Raw genomic sequence first — 14,382 nt, 5'->3', positions numbered from 1 at the left:
GTAGAATGAGGGGAAAGAATAAGTAAGGAACTTAACAGAACCAATTGTTGGGTCTGTGGAGGGGCTTTGATGTCAGAAGAATGGCCATGAAAGGCAGCAGCTTAGGCCCAATTGAGCTCCTTAAATGGAACCAAGCAAGTACAAGTGGAGAAAACAGACCAGAAGGGTGGATTTAAAGCTCAACACTGATAGGGGAAGAATGTCTTTGGCGCACTGGGAAAAGGTTCCTTCATCAAGTAGGAAAAACACCCTGTCAAAGATAGAAGGTTAGTAATGGAACTTCTGTATGGTGGGTCCCAGAAGAACCAACCGTGTATTGGACCCAAGAAAAAGCAAAAAAAGGGAATTGTAAGTATGATAAGAAAAGAAAACTTTTTCAATGTAATGATACAGGTAAAAATCCTTACTATGGCATCCCAGAAATTTCCAAATTTTGGGAGAATATAGATCAACAAAAATTTGACTATTGGAAAGCTCCAGACGGCTTATTTTGGATATGTGGAAAAAGAGCATACCCAAAACTCCCCTCTCAGTGGAAAGGGAGCTGCACTCTGGGAATTATACAGCCAGGATTTTTTCTTTTACCAGGACCTGATGGGGATCAATTAGGGATACCAGTTTATGAGGATCTAAAGAGAAACAAAAGAGATTTAATTGGAGGATTCCAAAAACGGGGAGATGAGGAATGGCCCCCTGAACGCATACTAGAAACATATGGGCCAGCCACCTGAGCACAAGATGGGAGTTGGGGATATCAAACCCCAATTTATATGCTAAATCGTATTACAACACTTCAATCCGCTATAGAGATAACAACGAACAAAACTGGTCAGGCAATGGAATTAATATCAAGGCAACAAACCCAAACAAGAGCGGCTGTGTATCAGAATAGGTTGCCTTTAGACTACCTATTAGCTGAAGAAGGGGGTGTTTGTGGAAGGTTCAATACATCAGACTGTTGTTTAAAAATAGATGACAATGGAGATGTCGTCCTGGACATAGTCAATGATATCAGAAAAATCGCCCATGTACCAGTTCAAAAGTGGAAATCAATGCTAAATACTAGCTGGTGGGATAACGTGTTAGGAGTAGAATGGTGGAAAAAGTTAGGCTTCTTCCTTTTATGTGCTACAGCTGGTGTAATATTTCTTCTTTGTTTGATCCCCTGTTTCATTCGGCTCATCACCAGTGTGGTACAAGGCATGCAATTAGTAAACATTGACCAAAAGTTGCCTACAACAACAACAACACAAAGGATTATGGTGTTAAATGTAATATATAAAGTTAATTCGTGTTATCAAATTATAAAGGGTAGATGTTAACTGTATAAATATGAGTGTTAAAGATGTGCTCAAACTAACATAGGTAAAGGTAAAATGTAGAAACCAAAATGGAAAAATTTCCTCAGCTTGGGAAGCAGAGGAGGGACACGAGGAAAGTATGATTGGAATTACCAGAAAGGGGGCCTTGAAACTATCGCTGCCGGGAATCCCTGAAAAGATACAAAGGACAACGGAAGACGGAGATACAAGTCCAGAGACCAAGATAATCACTTCAGATGGATATCTCTACTCGTCTCCGTCGAAATTAACATATCCACGACACACCCGGGCTCGGCCATCAGCTGCATTGTTCCACCCTACCGGTCCATTCAGACTCCCGATACCGGGACTTGCATAATTAATGAAGACGCCTCGGAGAGGATAACGTCAGAATCTCGGACTTCACTCCGCGATCTAGTGTATAAAAAGGGGTGGCTGGAGACCGAAATTGTGAACTTGGGGGGATACCAGGCTGGCAGAAGCCGGTGTCCGTGTTCACGCAGCGGCGATCCCGGGCTCGACGCGGTCCTTTTAATTGTGGCTTTCTGAGACTGATATTTTGTCTCGCAATAAAATTCTAAATTTTTGATACATCGAATCTGGTTGATTTATTTATAACATTAAAGAAACAAAATAATATAGAAGACCCCTTCAAAGAAGTGAGATTGATTTGTGAAAAAAAAGAGCGAATAATGAAGGCAGGAAAACAATGAATATTGCTTGAGCCAAACTAATTATGAAAAGAAAGAGGGAGGATTGTGAAAAGTGCATATTATATGGCTTTATGCAATATCCTTACTATATGTATTATCTTGTATTGATTAGTAATGTTGTATTAATATTTTAATAGTATGGTAAATGTAGTTTTGTAATTAAAATGTAGTTTTTATACAGCAACCACAGGAAAAAGTAAATCTTTCAGAGAAAAAGAATTGACTACTTCCTTATCCAAAGAGACCAAGTTCTGTCTCGCTCAGCCCTGAAGATGCCATAGAGATTAAAGGAAAAAACGTGACACGAACCGGAGGGAAATCTTTGTCTGAATGGAATTTATGCATCATGTATGAAATGTATGAATATTCAACAGGCGATTGCTTTTAAGAGGTAATCCTTTGTCAACGGGGGTCCTTCTTCGGAGCTTTTTGCTCGGGAAGGCACCCAGATGTCTGTAACTTTGTTTTTATTGTCTGGTATTGTCCTAACCCTAATTGTTCAACTTTTAAATCTAATTCTATTTTTATAACCATTTTATTTACTATCAAACTTTCAAAATTCTAAAACAAGTGATTAGCGTTTTTTAAAGGAACAACTACTGCCCGGACAAAAAATCCTCCCTGAAACCCCCCCGATGGATTTGGGGCGAGCTCCCCCTCGCCGCTCACCTGCGGGTTCCGGGTGGGCGATGGAGCCGGAGCCGGGGGAGCTGCGGCCTCAGCGGGCAGGGGAACCGTGTGCTGCTGCTGCTCCTCCTCTTCCTCCCGCTACTCCTCTTCCTCTCTCCCTCCTCTTCCTCCCGCTCTTCCTCCGCTCCCAGCCCGGCCCGGGCGGTGCCGACACCCAGAAGCACCTGCGCTCTGCCCTGAGCGGCTTCCAAAGCGGCCCCGCCCCGCGCGGCGATGGGAGCGATCCCGGGAGCAACTGCGAGCGATGGAGGGAGCAGCGGGAAGGAATTGGGAGCGCTTTCCCTCCCAGTATCGCTCTTACTGGGAGCACTGGGAGGGAACTGGGAGCAAACAGCGCCCGGAGGCGGCTGCAGGCGGGGAGGGGCGGGGCCAGGCCGTGGGGAGTGTTTATGCAAATACGGGAGCGATGGCGCGCTGTGATTGGTGGTCGGGAGCAGCGCGGTGTTTCCCCGGTCACATGAGGGCCGGAGCGATGGCGGCGGCGTCTGGTGAGGGGAGAGGGGACCGGGAATGGGAACAGGGACCGGGAATGGGGACAGGGACCGGGAATAGGGACAGCGACCGGGAATATGGAAACAGTACAGGGAATATGGAAACAGCGAAAGCAGAGAGAACATGGGATGGGGATTAGTGTTCCAAAGTGTTCCATTGAAACCCATCCGGGGCTGCGAGCTCTGCAGCTGGGCCTCCCCTGGGCTGCTGCGGCCCAGGGCCCAAAGGCCGGAGCTGCAGCCTTGCTCCTGTCTCAAGAACAGGAGCCTCCTGCAGGCCCATGTCCGCTCCATGTCCCCAGCATGAGGGAGGGCTCTGAGGCACAGCGGGTGCTGGCAGGAGGGGCTGCTCCGGCCAGCTGGGGGCCTCTGAGAAATGGCCAAAGCCTTGTGCTCTCTGCAGCTGGCCAAGGACAGCAGCGGGGCTGAACGGTTCGTGTGCCACCGCCAGCCCGAGCTGTGGAGCCCTCAGGGCCCCATGCGAGAGGCAGCCCTGGGGAATGGCACCGGGAATGGCACAGGGACCATGAATGGCACAGTGAGTACCAAACTGGGACTGGGAGTGGGGCCGGTAATATGGGAGAAAGACCAGGAATGGGCCTGGGAGTGGGAATATGGGAACAAGAAGGAATATGGAAACAGGAAGCACAGGGAGAATATGGGCTGGGGATTAGGAAGGTGGGACCTGGATCAGGAAATGGGAATACAGAAACAGGACTGGGAATATGGGAACAAGACAAGGAATGTAGGAATGGAAATGCGGGATTGGCTGCGAGCCTGGCAAGCGGAACAGGAATACGAGAATGACAACAGGACAGAGAATATGGAATTGGGAACACAGGAATGGCAACCAGAGAATATGGGACAGGGACCGGGAATGTTTACAGGAATGGGATTCGGACTGGGATGGGAACAGGATGGTACCAGGAGTGGGGTGACATGTGAACTGGTGGGGGGCAAAGGGGAGACAGAGCTGGTAGAGGGGGATCCTAGACAGCGGACACTGGGAACTGGGATGGGGGAACATAGGGACAGTTCCAGGGCAGGGGGTCCTTGATCAGCTGCCCCAGAACCTCCGCCAGGGTCTCCCAGAGCAACTGGAGCTCCTTGGCCTGGGGAGCCCAAAGCCCAGAGCAACCCCCAAGTCCCTGCCAGGAAACCTCAACTCTCTTGCATCCAGCATGCCCCACATCCCCTGGAAGATCTGCCCATGTCCTCATCCATGACTTTGTTCAACATCTTTATTTTTACCTGGTTTTGGGTGTTTTGAAAGCACAAGGAGGAATGAAAAGAAAATGTAGGCCACGTGGACCCCCAACCAGGTGTCTTCCCGACATGGATCACTGGCACCATGGATCACCAGGGCTCACCAGGTCTCATCCAGGACCTATCCTCCCACGGGGGATGGAGCTGGAGCAGCGCACAAAGCTCTTCCAGCACTCGAGGCACTCGCAGGGCTTCCCTCAGTGGTGCCTCCATTGGTGTTGGGTCAAGGCTGAGCTCTGTGAGAAGCTCTTCCCACACTCGGGACACACTTAGGGCTTCTCCCTTGTGTGGATCACAAAGTGTTGGATCAGGTAGGATCTGCGGCTGAAGCTCTTCCCACACTCCCCACACTCAAAGGGTCTCTCCCCAGTGTGGATGCTCTGGTGTCTGACCAGGTCATAGTTTGACTTGGAAGTTCATCCCACACTCCACACACTCATAGGGCCTCACCCCGGTGTGGATCCTGTGGTGGATGATCAATTCAGAACATGACCTGAAGCTCTTCCCACACTCCCCACACTCACAGGCTAGTTCCCCCGTGTGAATTCTCCAGTGGCGGATAAGGAGGGATCTCGTCCTGAAGCTCTTCTCACATTTTGAGCACTTGTGGGGCTTCTCCCCATCCTGAACTGCTCAGGGACCCCCAGATCCAATCTCCCGCCACCTCCCCAGCTCAGGGTGGATCTTTCCTCCTCGGATCCCCGTGATCTGCGTTTGCAGCACCTCCTCATGCGGGATCTCTGCAACTTTTCCTCCCCGCTGGAATTCTGCGCCTCGAAGCCGCTCAAAATGGCCTCTTCCACAAGGATCTGCCACGGGGATTTCTCCTTCCTGGTCTCCATGCTCTGCTCCTTGTCTGGGGAGGAAGGACAAGGAGAGGATGGGATTTGCCTCTGTGCACAGGGAAGGGGAAGGAGATGTCCTGCAGCCGGGGGCCAGGCTGGGTTGGGACATGGACATGGAGAGAGGGGCAAAGGGGCACTGACTTCGTCCTCACCCACCTGGGACTCCCAGCCCATCCTCCTCTTCCTTGCGGCCTCATCGTTCTCCATCGGGCCGAGGTGTGGGAATGGGAAATGCTGTTTTAGGGGGGAAAACAAGGGCTGAGCGTGTTCGCTTGGACGGTGCCGCTGCCCAAGTGCAGCTGCAGAAGTCAGCGCCCCTTTCAGCCTCGGGGGGCCCGACCCCGCTCATCTCCAGGCTCTGCCCGCCGGTTCTGGGTGATCGCCACGTGCGACCCCCCAAAATCCCAGCAGGGCCTTTACCGGCTCGTCTTTGGGCTCCTGCAAGATCCCAACATCCCCTGCCTCGACAAAAACACCTTTCCGGAGACCCCTCACCGATGGATTTGGGCGAGCTCCCCATCCCTGCTCACCTGCGGGTTCCGGGTGGGCGATGGAGCCGGAGCCGGGGGAGCTGCGGCCTCAGCAGGCGGGGGAAACGCGTTCTGCTGCTGCTGCTCCTCTTCCTCCCGATCCTCGTCTTCCTCTCTCCCTCCTCTTCCTCCCGCTCTTCCTCCGCTCCCAGCCCGGCCCGGGCGCTGCCGACACCCAAAGGCAGCCGCGGTCTGCCCTGGGTGGGTTCCAAAGCGGCCCCGCCCTGCGCGGCGCTGGGAGCGATCCCGGGAGAAACTGGGAGCGATGCAGGGAGCAGCGGGAAGGAATTGGGATCGCTTTCCCTCCCAGTATCGCTCTTACTGGGAGCACTGGGAGGGAACTGGGAGCAAACAGCGCCCGGAGGCGGCTGCAGGCGGGGAGGGGCGGGGCCAGGCTGTGGGGCGTGGTTATGCAAATACGGGAGCGATGGCGCGCTGTGATTGGTGGGCGCGAGCAGCGCGGTGTTGTGCGGTCACGTGAGGGCCGGAGCGCTGGCGGCGCCGTCTGGTGAGGGGACAGGGGACCGGGAATGGGAACAGGGACCGGGAATGGGGACAGGGAGTGAGAATTGGCAATGGGGTATCGGAATACGGACCGGGAATGGGAATGGGAATCGGGAATGGGAATATGGGATAGGAATTAGGAAAGTGGGACTGGGATTAGACACAGGAATATAGCAAGGGGACTGGGAACTGGAGCCGCTCAACCTGGAGAGCCCAAAGCCCTGGGCAGTCCCCAAATCCCTGCCAGGAAGCCTCAACTCCCTGGCACCCAGCATCCCCCACACCCCTGGAAGATCCACACATGTCCCCATCCACACCTTTGTTCGAAATCTTTATTTTTACTCCGGTTTTGTGGTGTTTGAAAAAGACAAAGAGAAATGAAAAGAAAATCCAGACGATGGGGGAGCCAGGAGGATGTGGAGCCCCCCCAGACAGTTGCCTTCCCAACATGGATCACTGGCACCACGGATCACCGGGGCTCATCCAACATGAATACGCCCACGGGGGATGGAGCTGGAGGAGCGCATGAAGCTCTTCCAGCACTCGGGGCACTCATAGAGCTTCCCTCACTGGTGCCTCCGTTTGTATTGGTAAAGGCTGAGCTCTGTGAGAAGCTCTTCCCACACTCGGGACACACCTAGGGCTTCTCCCTGGAGTGGATCACCCGGTGTTTGATGAGGTTGGAGCTCTGGCTGAAGCTCTTCCCACACTCAGGACACTCGTAGGGCTTCTCCCCAGTATGGATCACCCAGTGTATGATGAGGTAGGATCTGTGACTGAAGCTCTTCCCACACTCCGGACACAAGTATGGCTTCTCCCCTGTGTGGATGACCCGGTGTCTGATCAGGGAGGATCTGTGGCTGAAGCTCTTCCAACACTCCCCACACTCAAAGGGTCTCTCCCCAGTGTGGATGCGCTGGTGGGTGATGAGTTGGGATTTCTCCCTGAAGCCCTTCCCACAGTCGGGACAGCTGAAGGGCCTCTCATCCGTGTGAATCCGCTGGTGCACGAGGAGATGGGATCTGGTCTGAAACCTCTTCCTGCATTGATCACACTCGTAGGGCCTCTCCCCGGTGTGGATCATCTGGTGGATGGTTAGGCGGGAGCTCGAACTGAAGTTCTTCCCACACTCCTGACACTCGTAGGGCCGTTCCCCCGTGTGGATCCTCTGGTGTATGATCACGGCAGATCTCGACATGAAGGTCTTCCCACACTCCCCACACTCATAGGGCCGTTCCCCCGTGTGGATCATCTGGTGAAAGATCAGGTGGGAGCTCGACCTGAAGGTCTTCCTGCACTCAGCACACTCGTAGGGCCTCAGGCCTGTGTGGCTCCTCTGGTGGAAGGTCAGTTCAGAGTTTGACTTGAAGCTCTTCCCGCACTCCCCACATTCGTAAGGCTTCAATCCCGTGTGGATTCTCTGGTGGATGGTCAGGGCAGAGTTTGACGTGAAGCTCTTCCAACACTCCCCACACTTGTAGGGCCGCTCCCCAGTGTGACTTCTCTGGTGTTTCATCAGGGCAGAGCTCTGGTTGAAGCTCTTCCCACACTCCCCACACTCATAGGGCCGTTCCCCTGTGTGGATCCTCTGGTGCATGATCAGGTAGGAGCTCTGGCTGAAGCTCTTCCCACACTCCCCACACTCGTAGGGCCGTTCCCCTGTGTGGATCCTCTGGTGGATGATCAGGTCGGAGCTCCGGCTAAAGCTCTTCCCACACTCCCCACACTCGTATGGTCTCTCCCCCGTGTGGATCATCTGGTGTTGCATCAGGTGGGAGCTCCGGCTGAATCTCTTCCCACACTCCCTACACTCATAGGGCCGTTCCCCCTTGTGGATCATCTGGTGTCTGATCAGGTTGGAGCTCTGGCTGAACCTCTTCCCACACTGCCCACACTCGTAGGGTCTCTCCCCTGTATGGATCCTCTGGTGGATAATCAGTTGAGGGTTTGATCTGAAGCTCTTCCCACACTCCCCACACTCGTAGGGCCGTTCCCCTGTGTGGATCCTCTGGTGTTTGATCAGGTGGCAGCGCTGAGTAAAGTTCATTCTGCACTCCCCACACTCATAGGGCCGTTCCCCCGTGTGGATTCTCCAGTGCTGCATAAGGAGGGATCTCTTCCTGAAGCTCTTCTCACATTTCGAACACTTGAGGATGTTCTCTCCATCCCAAAGGTGCTCAGGGAGCCCCAGCTCCGATCTCAGGCCGAGTCCCCTGCCCAGGGTGGATCTTTCCTCCTTGGATCCCCGTGATCTGCGTTTGCAGCCCCTCCTTGTGAGGGATCTCCGTGGCTTTTCCTCCCCACTGGATTCCTGTGCCACGGAGCCGCTCAAAACGGCCTCTTCCATGAGGATCTGCCGTGGGGATTTCTCCTCCCTGGTCTCCCTGCTCTGCTCCTTGTCTGGGGGAGGAAGGACAAGGAGAGGATGGGATTTGCCTCTGTGCACAGGGAAGGGGAAGGAGATGTTGTCCTGCAGCCGGGGGCCAGGCTGGGCTGGGAGATGGAGCAGGAGAGAGGGGCAAAGGGGCACTGACTTCCACCTCACCTGCCTGGGGCTCCTGGCCCATCTTCCTCTTCCTCGTGGCCTCCTCCTCCTCCATGGGGCCGAGGTGTGGGAATGGGAAATGCTGTTTTAGGGGGGAAAACAAGGGCTGAGCCCGTTGGGTTGGACGGTGCCGCTGCCCAAGTGCAGCTGCAGAAGTCAGCGCCCCTTTCAGCCTCGGGGGGCCCGGACCCCGCTCATCTCCAGGCTCTGCCCGCCGGTTCCGAACGATCGCCACGTGCGACCCCCCAAAATCCCACCAGGGCTTTTCCAGTTCGGCTTTGGGCTCCTGCAAGATCCCAACATCCCCTGACCCGACAAAAAAAACCCTCCCTGAGACCCCCCCGATGGATTTGGGGCGAGCTCCCCATCCCCGCTCACCCGCGGATTCCGGGTGGGCGATGGAGCCGGAGCCGGGGGAGCTGCGGCCTCAGCGGGCAGGGGAACCGCGTTCGGCTGCTGCTCCTCCTTTTCCTTCCGCTCCTCCTCTTCCTCTCTCCCTCCTCTTCCTGCTCCTCTTCTTCCTCTCGCTCCTCTTTGTCTTTTCTTCTCTTCCTCCTCTCTCCGTCCTCCCGTTCCTCCTCCGCTCCCAGCCCGGCCCGGGCGGTGCCGACACCCAAAACCAGCCGCGCTCTGCTCTGAGCGGCTTCCAAAGCGGCCCAGCCCCGCGTGGCGCTGGGAGCGATCCCAGGAGCAGCGCGAAGGAATTGGGAGCACTTTCCCTCCCAGTATCGCTCTTACTGGGAGCACTGGGAGGGAACTGGGAGCAAACAGCGCCCGGAGGCGGCTGCAGGCGGGGAGGGGCGGGGGCAGGCCGTGGGCGTGGTTATGCAAATAGGGGTGCGATGGCGCGCTGTGATTGGTGGTCGGGAACAGCGCGGTGTTTCCCCGGTCACGTGAGGGCCGGAGCGCTGGCGGCGGTGTCTGGTGAGGGGAGAGGGGACAGGGAATGGGAAAGGGAGCGGGAATAGGGACAGGGAATGGGGATAGGGACCGGGAATGGGAACAGCTACCAGGAATGCGGACAGAGCATGGGGAAGAGGAATAGGGACAGTGAACGGGAAATACTGGAGTGTGAACTGGACGGTACAGGGACGGGAAGGGGCCAAGCGGGACACGGGTACAGGGAGTACCGGGAACCGGGCCGGAGGAGGCGGCACCGGGGCTCGGGGACAGCGGGGACCGGGCCGGGGGAGTTAACGGCTCCAGGGGACACCGGGCAGGGGGGACCGAGGTGGCACCGGCCGCTGTCCCCCGAGACCAAGCGGCTGCTCAGCCGCGGCCCCGCGTACGGCTCGGCCGTGGTGGCCCCGGTACCAGAGGAGGAGGAGGAAGATCTGCGGCGCCGCCTCAAGTATTTCTTGATGAGCTCCTGTGACAAGTACCAGGCCCGCGGCAGGTGGCCCGTGAAGCTCGTGCTGCAGCTCACCAAGATCATCCTTGTCACCGTGCAGGTGACACTGCCGGGGACAGCGGGAACATGGGCTGGGACACTGGGGAGGGGACACAGGGTCACCATGGAAGGGACATGGGGACTTTGGGGAAGAGGTTCCAGGGAAAGCGGGGAGGGGACACTCGGTGTCTCGGAAAGGGTCAGAGCATGTCACTCTTGTCCCACCTTGTCATTGTGTGGGACAGCTGAGGGCAGCAGTGGCCTCTGTCCCCAACCACAGGGTGACACGGTTGTGGGGTGAAAAGTGGCGGTGTCATTGTGGTGGGACAGGTGCTGGCCATGGTGGCCCTTGTCCCTAAGCTGTGGTGCCATTTTGGGACAAAGCGCAGCAGTGTCACCACATTGGGACAGGTGGTGTGTCACGATCCAGTTGTACAAGCGGGGGTCGTGATGATTCGTTTCCCGATCTCAGAGTGCTAAAGACAACACAGAGGGGATTTCAGTATTAATCAAAGGAAATGCATTTTTCATCGACTGACCATAGTAAATGTGATGGATAGACTAAGAGAGAGAGAGAAAAAGATAGAGAAAGAGAGAGAGGAAAGAGGGGATATGGCTGCCAAACATAGAGACAGAGTCCTTGTGGTCTGGTCGATGGATCTGCCTGTCACGTCGGGGAGAGTCTCTGGAAATCTCTGGTTAACTCAGGGGTTTTTATTATAGTCCTCCATTCCGGGGGAAACAGGTAATAAGAATAAGTCTATTGCAGCCACTGAGGGGGAACAGGTAGTCCATGTTCTCAGCAGTAAGTGAGAGCCATTGTCTTCTTGGTCCAACGAGCACGCCTGCAGACAAACATCTCGTTTCGGTTAAGTCAGCCCCACCTCCACGTCTTGGGGTTGTAGGGGTCTCATGTCTCAATCCTTGGGAGGGGGCATTGATCTCTGTCATGGTGGTTGTGATGCAGATGAGGGATTTTCTGTGGGGGACTGTGAAAAACGCCATTTACTTGTTTTTGAAATTTTAAAAGTTTAATAGTAAATAAGATGGTTATAAAAATAGAATTAGAGTAAAAAAATTGAATGATTAGAGTTAGGACAATACGAGACAATAAAAAACAAAGTTACAGACGTCTGGGTGCCTCCCCGAGCAAAAAGCTCTGAAGAAGGACCCCTGCTAACAAAGGACCATCTCTTAAAAGCAATAGCTTGTTGAATATTCATGTATTTCATACATGATGCATAAACTCTATTTAAACAAAGAACCGTCTCTGGTTAGTATCACTTTTTTTCCTTTAATCTCTTTGGCATTCTCAAGGCTGAGAGAGGCAGGAGGAGTTGGTTTCTTCTGATAAGGAAGTAGGAAATTCTTTTTTTTCTCTGAAAGATTTACGTTTTCCTGTGGTTGGCATACAAAAACTACACTTTAATTACAAAACTACATTTACCATACTATCAAACTATTAAAACAACACCAACAATCAACACAACACAACACATATAGTAAATATCTTGCGTAGAGCCATATAATATACACTTTTCACAATCCTCCCTCTTTCTTTTTATAATTAATTTGGCTCGAGCAATATTCATTGTTTTCTAGCCTTCATTATTCGTTCATTTTTTTCACAAATCAATCTCGCTTCTTTGAAGGGATCTTCTATATTATTTTGTTTCTTTAACACCATAATCCTTTGTGGTGGTGTTGTTGTAGGCAACTTTTGGTCAATGTTCACTAATTACATGCCTTGTACCACACTGGTGATGAGCCGAATGAAACAGGGGATCAAACAAGGAAGAAATATTAGACCAGCTGTAGCACATAAAAGGAAGAAGCCTAACTTTTTCCACCATTCTACTCCTAACACGTTATCCCACCAGCTAGTATTTAGCATTGATTTCCACTTTTGAACTGGTACATGGGTGATTTTTCTGATATCATTGACTATGTCCAGGACGGCATCTCCCTTGTCATCTATTTTTAAACAACAATCTGATGTATTGAACCTTCCACAAATACCCCCTTCTTCAGCTAATAGATAGTCTAAAGGCAACCTATTCTGATACACAGCCGCTCTTGTTTGGGTTTGTTGCCTTGATATTAATTCCATTGTCTGACCAGTTTTGTTTGTTATTATCTCTACAGCGGCTTGAAGTCTTATAATACGATTTAGCATATAAATTGGGGTTCGATATCCCCAACTCCCATCTTGTGCTCAGGTGGCTGGCCCATATGTTTCTAGTATGCGTTCAGGGGGCCATTCCTCATCTCCCCATTTTTGGAATCCCCCAATTAAATCTCTTTTGTTTCTCTTTAGATCCTCATAAACTGGTATCCTTAATTGATCCCCATCAGGTCCTGGTAAAAGAAAAAATCCTGGCTGTATAATTCCCAGAGTGCAGCTCCCTTTCCACTGAGAGGGGAGTTTTGGGTATGCTCTTTTTCCACATATCCAAAATAAGCCGTCTGGAGCTTTCCAATAGTTAAATTTTTGTTGATCTATATTCTCCCAAAATTTGGAAATTTCTGGGATGCCATAGTAAGGATTTTTACCTGTATCATTACATTGAAAAAGTTTTCTTTTCTTATCATACTTACAATTCCCTTTTTTTGCTTTTTCTTGGGTCCAATACACGGTTGGTGCTTCTGGGACCCACCATACAGAAGTTCCATTACTAACCTTATATCTTTGACAGGGTGTTTTTCCTGCTTCATAAAGGAAGCTTCTCCTAGTGCGCCAGAGACATTCTTCCCCTATGTCATAGTTTTAATTTTAAACTAGGCAGAAACACTACTCAATGTAGTGGTTTTACGTTCACTAAATTTTGGTCTTGGTACTTACTCTTTTTGTGAGAGAGAGACTAGGAGAAAAACAAAGCAGGCTTAACCTTAAAATTAACAAATAGTTTATTAACATACACTAAAAGAATAGAAAAACAGAAAGTTGGAAAAAAAGTAAAATGGAATGAAACTTAAAAAAACTTTTCTCTCTCCTTACAAACTGTGTACTTTCTCACAAAACAACATAAAGAGACAAAACTTGTAATTTTCAGTCAGTTTCACTATCTGATAATAGTCTTTAATCAATTCATTAGGAGAAGAGTATCTTTTTGAGTCATGGATCCTACTGACAACTTAGAACAGTTCTCTTGTGGGTTTTAAACTGTCACAAAAACAACCGCCCGGAGAAACCTGCCTTTGTGACCCTCCCAGGAGCAGTTTCTTAAGCTGTTTATGGGTCATGGGTCTTAGACTTTTGCATACTGGGTTGTCACTTTTTGAAGATGAATAACTCTAGAGCAAAGGATTCTTCACTTCAAGGTACAGAGATATCTTCTCACTTCTTCACTGGTGCAGGGGGCTTCTCATCTTTATCTCTGTTTAAGTATCTTATAGGATATTCCTTAGTTTATCACAAACACCTTTGCTTAAATCTACACGCAAAACAATCATCTTCCTAAACGCATATCTTTCCCATGATTTACAGGAATGACCTAAATATAGAGTTCATTTCCATGGCTCAAGTAAGAATAGAACAACCAACTCTTCAACCCTCTGTCCCAATAGTCTTTTCACTCTTGCTTTACTGACTTCATCCTGCTATTTTTTATGTTCACTCTGTCCTTTCTTACTCTCTCAGAGAAGGGCTGAGCTCTGGAAGCTTCATGCTGCTAAGAAAGAGTGAAATCTGCTTGGAGTCTTTGTTTCTCCCTCTGTGGCTCGTGGTGTTAGATGTTCAAGGCCGAGCTGATGAGGGAGGAAGAACTCACAGAAACATCAGAGATCGGAGCAACCGGGCAGTCCAGAATCACAAAAAACAGGCAGGATCATAAATACCAGGCAGCCGGGGCAGACAAATTCACCGGCAGGGCCGGGGTTGGGGTGTATGCGGGGACTGGCGCAGCTGCCACAGGCTGCGAGCCGGCACTCGGGACGGGAACCGGGGCAGGCGGGGCTGAAGGGGGACCCGGGACTGGGGGCTCGGCCGCGAACAGTGGGAGCGCCAGCGGCAATGGAGGGGGCAAATCCTGCAAAGGATCCCACTCTTTGTCCTTCTTTTCTTCTTGTTCCTCTCCCTTTTCTTTC

General features: G+C 51.8%; 1 protein-coding gene and 2 pseudogenes across 2 annotated transcripts in view; 1 reads left to right on the top strand and 2 right to left on the bottom strand.

Moving 5' to 3' along the window:
• Positions 1 to 4,592: 4,592 nt before the first annotated feature.
• Positions 4,593 to 5,534, bottom strand: LOC120764594 (zinc finger protein 892-like; annotated as a pseudogene).
• A 1,154-nt stretch (positions 5,535 to 6,688) lies between these two features.
• LOC120764595 (zinc finger protein 345-like) overlaps positions 6,689 to 14,382 on the bottom strand; it is a 97,781-nt gene continuing 90,087 nt past the window's right edge. The window contains exons 1-3 of one of the 2 annotated variants that reach the window (XM_040088595.2): positions 9,285 to 9,685; positions 8,907 to 8,988; positions 6,689 to 8,761 (exon numbers count right to left, since the gene is read on the bottom strand). In XM_040088595.2, coding sequence (XP_039944529.1) covers positions 6,999 to 8,761; positions 8,907 to 8,961 — 1,818 coding nt within the window. In that variant the 5' untranslated portion in view covers positions 8,962 to 8,988; positions 9,285 to 9,685 and the 3' untranslated portion in view covers positions 6,689 to 6,998. Of the gene's footprint in view, positions 8,762 to 8,906; positions 8,989 to 9,284; positions 9,686 to 14,382 lie in introns of those variants that run through there. The other variant, XM_058423837.1, reaches the window with a different exon arrangement.
• Positions 10,146 to 14,382, top strand: part of LOC120764623 (zinc finger protein 271-like) — a 37,482-nt pseudogene continuing 33,245 nt past the window's right edge.

This window comes from Hirundo rustica, chromosome 32 (assembly GCF_015227805.2).
Source record: "Hirundo rustica isolate bHirRus1 chromosome 32, bHirRus1.pri.v3, whole genome shotgun sequence".
Classification (NCBI taxonomy): Eukaryota; Metazoa; Chordata; class Aves; order Passeriformes; family Hirundinidae; genus Hirundo; species Hirundo rustica.
This window is presented reverse-complemented; position numbering and strand designations above follow the sequence as displayed.